General features: G+C 40.2%; 1 protein-coding gene across 1 annotated transcript in view; it reads left to right on the top strand.

The window, feature by feature from the left end:
• GFM1 (G elongation factor, mitochondrial 1) overlaps positions 1-8,979 on the top strand; it is a 23,953-nt gene that overhangs the window by 2,767 nt on the left and 12,207 nt on the right. The window contains exons 6-12 of the mRNA XM_009333992.1: positions 378-528; positions 4,609-4,763; positions 5,735-5,819; positions 6,901-7,038; positions 7,729-7,830; positions 8,488-8,544; positions 8,953-8,979. The exon at positions 8,953-8,979 is cut by the window's right edge and continues 123 nt beyond it. Coding sequence (XP_009332267.1) covers positions 378-528; positions 4,609-4,763; positions 5,735-5,819; positions 6,901-7,038; positions 7,729-7,830; positions 8,488-8,544; positions 8,953-8,979 — 715 coding nt within the window. The remainder of the gene's footprint in view (positions 1-377; positions 529-4,608; positions 4,764-5,734; positions 5,820-6,900; positions 7,039-7,728; positions 7,831-8,487; positions 8,545-8,952) is intronic.

The following is an 8,979-nucleotide window of genomic DNA, read 5'->3' as shown; positions in this document are numbered from 1 at the left end:
CAGGAATTGTTTGCTAACTGCAGCAGTGCGAAGGGGTGGTAGCCACACTTGCCACCCTGAGAAACAGGAGACTTGCTTCATAACGGGAACTGAGTGTATGTTTGGTGCGAGCTTACTGGGATGAAGATAAGATGTGGGTGAGGTTGTTGAACAGGTTATCCTGCATCCTTGCAAACTCCTACCATGGGTGGGAAGAAACCTTCTCCTGCTAAAGCATCAAAGATAACATGTTGATATTCTCATGTGATTTTTTTTTTCAATGTCCATGTCAACAGTGAATTTTTCTTCGTCAGGCTGGTCATCACAATGATTAGTGATTGAAAGGTTGATTCATGTGGTATTCCTTTAGAGTGGTTATGTTGTTTATGTATGTGTAGCCAGACTCTTCGGTATGATGAAATTCCAGCTGAGTGTAGAGCTGAGGCTGCAGAGAGACGTCAGGAGTTGATCGAATGTGTTGCTAACTCGGATGATCAACTTGGGGAGCTGTTTTTGGAAGAAAAGATTCCTACAGCTGCTGAGTTAAAGGTAACTTTATTGTGGTGGTTCTTCCTGTAGCACTGTTATCTCGCTCTTTTGTGTCCCTGTCCCCCCCCATCCCCAATAAAAATTTCTTGAAGTCTTGAAGAAATTTTGTTTGCTTGAGTTCTCTGGTATGAGTGTCACCTCCCAAAGGTGGACTCCCACTTCACTCCCTGTTTAGGGCCCATTCCAGATTTGTTTTTTGATTTACATTGGAAAGTCTGAGCTTGCGTGTGCCCTTTAGGGACCAGCAAATGGCTCAAAGGTACATGTAGTCATTTTTGTCATTCTGTTGCCTTGCCGTGTTACAGCTTGATGGCTATGACTTGCTTCATGTCCCACAGCAAGTCAGTTGTTGAGCTGCTGTGAGTCGTCTTTGTGCCTAGGCAGTCCTGCCTTGTTTTGTATTTGCACTGATAACATCTGAAGTGAAAAGAGCAGTGCGCTACAAGGGAACTGGGATGACTTTACTTGGAGACTCCAGATGAAAGAATCCAGGTCAAAATACAGTCCTTAAAAAAAAAAAAAAAAAAAAAAAAAAAAAATTTAAAAATTGCATTTCTTGAAAGAGGGGAAAAAATTGATACATGATTTATTTTATGAAATACTTCAGATATCAAATGGCAAACATGCCAACATAAAAGGGTGCTCACAGAAGTAATCAGATGGCCATAGACTGAAAATTATTTTTCTTGTGACAGTTTGGTATCACTGTTTCTTCAAGCGCATGTCCACATAATAAAAGGTAGTAGTAGGGAGGCCTAGGAAGATCAGCTGCAGTTGTACAGTCTTTATGCAAGTCCTGCCACTGTTCACTCCATGATGAGGTCCGCTTGTGCGGTTCTGTGGAGGCTGGACAGCAGACTAACGTGTATTCCTGCTTTTAGACTGTTTTATGTCAGACTTGGCAATCTACACGTACCATAGCGGATTGTTACGTGGGATGGCAGTCCCTCCTTTAAGGTTTGTAGTTGACTAATGATGCCTCTTGAGTTACTGAGGTATTAGCTTTAGTCAGGACAGGTGCAAAAGCTCTGCTATCCTGGTGTGAGCATAAGAGAGCCTGTGCCGCACATGGACCTGCTTCTGCTGTGCCATGAGCGTAAAGGTAATCTGAGGACACTTACCCTTAGAGAAGAAGTGCTAAGCTGGTTTGCATTTACTGCACAGCCCCATGGGGTAGGTGTGTAATTCAAGACAATGACGTGTAGCTGTTGACACACAGCAGTCTGCTGGGCTTTGTGTCTTGACAGACAGTAGTGTAAGGGAACCACACTGAGGGATTTACGGTTTGCAGGCCTGATCTCAACATGGTTGGTTTTTACCCTTAATGCATGCTTGGTGCAAGGATTTGTGTGATGCATCTTGCTGTTTGCCACCAACTCTTGCTAGTGTTGGAAGTTTACTTGAGCAGTAATCTTCTAGTGCCCGCTGTTAATAGCTATTAATTAGTCAAACATTGAAACTGCTACAGGAAACCAGTTGCTTAATGTGTTTAAATAAAAAAGTGAGGTCTGAGAAGCCCGTTGCAGTGGGAGAAGCCTTGTGGGCAGATTGCTTTTTTTAAGAGAGCTGCTGTTAGAGCAAAAACTGTGTGTCTTTGCGTGGTGGTGATGCACGGAGTCTCCCTGGCGCCTGCCTGACGTGGCATTTGCTACTACCTCACTTTGCTTTTCTTTGCCTGCAGCTGGGTGCTTCAGTTGGTAGCCGAAGAAGACAAGCGGAATTGAGCCATAAATGTTACAAGCAGGAGCTGTTTCTCTGAGTGGAGCCTGCTAGGCCAGCTGAGTTCGAGTCAGACGTGGTCACTGAGGTTGCTACTTTAAACATAGCTTTGATATTTAAGTCCTCTTCTAGTATCTGGCCCGTTAGCAATGCCTGGGTGCCTCTGTGCAGTAGTCCTTTCCCTGTTAGGTTTTGTAGTGCTTGCTTTCCTGGAAGTTGCCCACTCTGTCTGTTGGGATATAGAGGACTGGCAGTCCCTCAAAGCTGATGCATGTTTCAAGTCCCCTTAAGGTTTATTTATTTGAATCTTCCTGACTCCTAAATTTTGATTGCTTTTAACATTGCTACAGACCTTGGGTTTGGAGGTGTGTTTTTTTTTAAATTGTTTTGGCTGTATGGATGATTTACTGGTGATTAATGTCTCTAGGAAGAGTATGTGGGAATCTGTATATTCCAACTTGGCTTGAGACAAAAGCACAAGGGTTTTTTTGAAAGTACCAAGCAAATGTATCTCTTATTGATAAGCAGGGATTTAGTTATTCCAGTAATTAAATATTATTTTATGAAGCCTGAGCTATTGCTGTTACAAAGCAGCCCTTCTCGCTTTGATAAAGACAGAAATGTAGTAGCAATTTTAGAGACTTGTAAGGATCAGTCCTTCACCTGGCAGAGGGAATGGTACCGATGTGGATACACTGTGTTGCCGTAGGAGGTGAGAGATTTTTAGCAGGAAGCTATTTTTGATAGCTCCTGCTGGGAGGGAAATCTGTTACCAAGATAAATTTGTCTATTCAGCATGCCTCTGCTTCCCACTTCTGAAAGCCAATTAATTACAGCTCTAATGGCTATGGTATTGCAGATGCAGGTTAATTTGTATTAATATGTCCCTGAAGATGGATTTTCTTTCAGTGGCCAGCAGCCAAGATTCCACTGAAAATGTCTTTTTGTGGAAACGATGCTAAGTATCACTCCTGGATGCCACAGTCGTAGCATATGATGTTTGCTGAAGATCAGCTGCTTAAACATCACCTAATTTGCTGCTATCCATAATGTTGTACTCAAGGAACCGATGTGCACCAGACACTCAGTGGGGCACTCAGTGACGATAATCTTTATGTGAAAATAAAATTACTTTTTTCCCCAAGATAATTGTTAATGAGGATAAATTGCAGTCATGTTGCTTCATATGAGAACATGTGGCCGAATAAAAACACCGGGCATCAGCACAGCCATATTTCCAGCGCTCTGGTATGTAAGAACAGACATGGGCTAGATGAGCAGAATTGCTGATGTAGGATTTTTTTCCTTCTATTATTTTCGTGAAGTCATTACATCAAGAAATTTAAGGAACTGCTGTTCTGTCTGTTAATTATGGAGATAGCTTAACCGTCTGTACTCTAAATAACTCCCAGATTAGATGATGTGGTTAACTGTCTTGCCTATCAAGGAGAAAAGAAGACAGGAGCTGCTTTCGGTTGGAGTGAGGGCCTCAATAAGCGTAGGGAGATGGCATCCTCTAGTGGCAGGGAGAGGTGAGACCGAGGTGGCAATCTTGGCTTCAGTAATTGATTGGGGGGTGGGGAGGGGGACAAATAGCTTCTGTCCACCTTTATGGAAGACGGCTGTGATCACTGTTGTGGAAGCTGTTGGTGCTCAGTTATGCTTTGCAACGTCGTGTGATGCTTGGGTGAAAGGCACTGAATAAGCATGAGATTACCATGCAGTTAGTTTATCTTGCTCAGTTTGCTAGGATGTCCTGGAAGGATTCCTAAGACAGTGCAACTTCAGCAGGTCTGTAGATGAATGTGAATAGGTTCTTCTATTGTGCTTTTAAAACATTCTTCATCAAAAAATGATGATTCATTGAGCATGGCACTTACCGAAATATCCCTTCTCTACCTAACTTCTTCTTTCAGAAGAGTTTTCCATAGTTTAAAGATATTGAAGCATCTCATCTTACTTTCACAAATTTATGTGTATTGTTTCCCAACATAACTCAAGAGGGGAATGAGACATCTAAAACAGAAATGAAGAATCCTGACATTATCAGCAGAGAATCAAGAAACAACTTCTGAGTATTTTGGGGTTATCATTATATTTATCTTGGGCATTTTCATTTTTAAGTTGAATTTAAGATGAGGGAAAAAAAATCTCACACTTCTCTAGAATTCCGGTGAGCAAGTTTTATGGAAAGCTCTTGCGTAAGGGGTTGTACAGGAGACTCTGTGGGAGCGGCTCCTTTTCTCCAGTAGAGATGACCAGCAGAGAGAGAGAGAGAGAGAATCGAGACTGCTGCTTGGTTGGTACTGTCAGACTCCTGAAGTTGTTGCAGGAGGAGGGTAATGCACTGATATTTTTCAGCTTGCTATCAGAAGAGCAACACTGAAGAAGTCCTTTACCCCAGTACTTGTGGGAAGTGCTTTAAAGAACAAAGGAGTACAGCCATTGCTGGATGCCGTCCTGGAATACCTCCCCAATCCTTCAGAGGTTGAGAACTATGCTATTCTTAACCAGGGGTAAGTATATTCATGACTATATGAAGTGGTCTTGGAATCAGGTTTCAGAGCAGCGTAATATGTAGCGGGAAACATTATAACAAAATACACGATCGTTTACCATTTGTATTAAATAATGCCATCATAATTTTGCAAAAACTTCCAAAACTAAGAAAGTTCATCTCTCATTTGAGGGTTAGTGTTTATACTGGTATGTTTAACACACATTAAATGTTAAATTTGAAAAATTATTATCTGATGAGATAGTTCTTTAGAAATTAATGGCAACCCTTAAAGCCATGCCTACAGAGGAGGGATGAGGAGAGAGCACATCTGAAATGTGTCAACAATGCTTTATTCTTTGGATATGTTTGCCAAAGTAGATGTGCCTTCACAATTAAGAAGCGTGAAACGCAACATGAGAGCTAGTAAATAGCCTTTAACATTCCAGTCATGGCTTAGGGGTGGCCATCAGGTCTTTTTAATGTGTTTGAGTTGTTCAGACAATATAATGATAGCTAAATAGAAATTATGCTAATAAATATAGTTTATGACTTTTTCTCCCAGCGGTTACCTGATGCTTTGAGTTCTCACTGCTGCTGTGCCTCTCGCTGCCTCTAAGACCGGCCTACTAGGATAGACTAAAACTTCTCACGTGGCTCACGGGCACTGTCAGAAGAGTTACGGCAGTGTCTCTTTCTTCACTCTAAAACTGGACTTGCTCATGAGTTGTGTCTGAGTGTATGATTAATTGCTTTCATGGCAAAGTAGTCGGATGATAGGAAGGACTAGTGATAACTGGTCATAGTTTCGTCTTTTTTGGGACCTGCTGCAGTTTCTCAGAGATATTTCTGAGCATGTGCGAGCTACGCATGTGAGCATCTTTAAGTCTCTGGAAGGCCCTTGGGACTTTCTAAGGTTGGGCTCATGTTTAGAGGAGGCTGCCATGTTTGCTTCATAACCTAAACTCCCTCTCCATCCCTGTTTTTAAGGGATTCTGAGGACAAAACCAAGTTCCTATTGAACTCTGCTCGAGATGATTCCCAACCTTTTATAGGCCTTGCTTTTAAACTGGAGGTAAGCTGTTAATGTTTTCCTTTCTAATGCAGCAAAACCAGTAGAGGAGCAGGGCATTTCCTGCAAGAGTTCTTGGTGTATGCAAGTCCTACTTGCCCTGAGCTGTTGGTGGCTTGTCATTGATGCCTGGGAAATGCCTTTTGTTTTGGGGGAAAAGCACACATTTAAAGCTTTGTGTTTTCAGTGTATCTGTTTGTGCAAGTGATTGCTTTTTTACTTGGTCACTGTATTTATGGTAAAGCTAAACTGCAAATTTCTAGAGAACAGATGCCCAGAACATTACCTAGCTGAGTTTATTCAATTGCTTGCAAGTTTCCCATGCTACCAGCATCTGACCTCTGCAGAGGGACTTCAAAAGCTCTACTCACATTGTGTTAACCCTGAAGGAGGAAAGAAGGTATCCAGATTCATTATTTGTAATTTGACCATAAAACAGAGCGAGTCCAAACAGATGGTACTACCAAAACTTTTGTGGAACAAATTTTAAAACCAGTTTGTTTAAATTCAATTCAAATTCAACTTCTTTTAAAAAGACTGGTTTCAACCATGAAATCCACAAATGTACCAAACATTGCCGAATTTGGAAGTTTTAAAATGGGCTATGTGCCTCAAATTCTTCATGATTTTCTTAGTTAAAACCTGGAGGGTTTATTTGCTTATATCAAATACTTTCCGAGAAAAATCCTGGTTTTGTTTGAAGTTGGAAACAATGGAACGTGAGAGAGTTGGAGAGGAGAAAGTACACAGTTTTAACCAAACAAGTTGTTTGCTACCTAGAGAGTAGCAGTTCAGATTTTCATACGGAAAGTGGCTAGCCAAATTGCTAGTTAACGTATGCCTCTGTTGCGAAGGTTTAGGACTGGTAAAATGGGGAAGTAAAGAAAATTGCCAGGAGATGCCAAGTTCCATTCCAGAGCCAAGAGAAAGCTGAGACTATATTAAAAAGAGTTTCATTTACATGTTTAGTGTTTAAATTCAAAACAGAAATATTTAGTCAGTCAGTGCAGATCATGCTTTTGAGTAGTAGCAGTCTTGACTCCCAGAAGGTTTATATCTGATTTTTAATGAATTTTGATTCCAGGCTGGCCGTTTTGGGCAGTTAACTTATATTCGAGTTTATCAGGGAATGCTGAAGAAATCTGATTATATCTATAACACCAGGACTGGGAAGAGAGTGCGTGTACAAAGACTTGTCCGTATGCATTCAGACAACATGGAGGTGAGTGTGAGAGGTACAATCCACACGGATTGCCTTTTGAACCACTCTTACTAAACAAGCTTGTTGGTTTTCAACTATCTCTGTACGATGTGGTATGTCAAATTTCTGATTTTGTTGTTAATTCATACTTGCCTGTGGCACTTAATAGAGCTCTACAAGAAACTGGAATGATCTCTAGTGTATTATTTCCACTGAAGTGGAAGAATCTTTGCCCAAGAAGCATTATAAAATGGCTTTGAGGTGATAGCTAAAGAAAGCCAGCTGTGGTATTAGCCCCATATTCCGTACTTCCAGGAGAGGGGAAATAGGATTGGCAAAATATACAAAAAAATTTTCTTCCATGTGATTATTGACTACATTTCTTAAACTAAAAATTGATTCTCAAACTGCTGCAAATACTACCCTTTCCTGTTTAAGTTTCCTGAACTGGGTCAGGACTGCTTGAAACATAGTTATGTTGCTTGCTTCACATCTTTAAACTAGAATAAGTTAGCATCCAAGCTGAGGTCTCTGTTTTGTGCTTTGAATAAAGAGAGAGAAGATTTACAGAGCATTTTATCAAAGCTGGAATTTTCAAAGGAGCTTAACTTTAAGCTTTTAAACACAGTATTTATATATCTTCTTAAAACCAGGTGTAGTTTGTAATATATCTTTCGGTGTTACCTAAATAGTAAACTTTTCTTTCTTAAGGATGTGAATGAAGTTTATGCAGGAGACATATGTGCATTGTTTGGAATTGATTGTGCTAGTGGGGATACGTTCACTGATAAAACTAGTACTGACATTTCCATGGTGAGTACACCTTTTCATCTGTATGCCTCACGCATTGGAATTTACCAGGATTTTGTGTGAAAGTTTGTAATCATTTGTTCAGTTTAAATATTTTTTTGATGTATATGCAACTGCAAATATTTTTTGTGATTATTTGTCATACCTCAAGGAGCCTGAATATATGGAAGTATGGTATGTGTAAGAGAGACACACACCTGTTTACTACGCTTGACATCAAATATATTACTTCAGCGTTAGCAAACTGTTCTGGGCTGTTAGAAGTGGATGCTGTTACCCCAAAATATTAACCTATGTATTTGTGTATATATATATATTTAAATACATGAGTTTTATTTATATACACATTTACAAAATCCAATAGGAAGCAGAGTCTTCTAACTAGTGTGAAATCCACACAGAGATCAACTTGCACCTAGGCAACAGTGTTGGAAATAATGTGGTTGGCAGTACAGTATGCATTACGTTACAGCCTTGTAGTAATCCTCAGGAGAGTTACATAATTTTGTTATGCTATGATATTAGACACAAGCTAGATAGGTAAAACAGTCATCCCTGTTTGTAACCCTGAGTTCTTGTGACCAAACTTTTCTGGAGAAATCACATCACCAGGTGTAGTGGAACTCGACTGTATGATCTCTTCCTTTATGGCTGTTGCAGGAATCAATTCACATCCCTGATCCCGTCATTTCAGTAGCTATGAAGCCTTCCGACAAGGTAGGAGCCTATGAATCAACTTTTTTCTGACTGAGTTAGCTTTCCTCTCCTGCTTTTATAATTTTATGCAGGTTAGCAGTTAAATATGGAACCACAGACTAAAATGAGCAGTATTTTAAAATGTTGTATCCAAAGTATTTAAGAAGATATCGTTCAGATAACTCGGCATGTGACTGCGTTAGATGGTATCACTTAGCCATAAAGAAAATGCATGTCTTTGACCTGGGTAAAAGTGGACTTGACGTAACGGGAGGGATAAATATAGTTAAAAATGTATGGCTGTGTTTTGGAAAATAACCTCATGAGAGTAGAAGTGCTAAGCAGTTGATAGGAAAATTTGAGGCCTTTTTGTTGTGTGACTTCTGGATGTTGAGTTAATGTTTTCTTGTGTGTGTAATTGTTTTTCAGAATGACTTCGATAAATTTTCAAAAGGT

Source organism: Pygoscelis adeliae, unplaced genomic scaffold (assembly GCF_000699105.1).
Source record: "Pygoscelis adeliae isolate BGI_AS28 unplaced genomic scaffold, ASM69910v1 Scaffold241, whole genome shotgun sequence".
In the NCBI taxonomy this organism is placed as follows: Eukaryota; Metazoa; Chordata; class Aves; order Sphenisciformes; family Spheniscidae; genus Pygoscelis; species Pygoscelis adeliae.
This window is presented reverse-complemented; position numbering and strand designations above follow the sequence as displayed.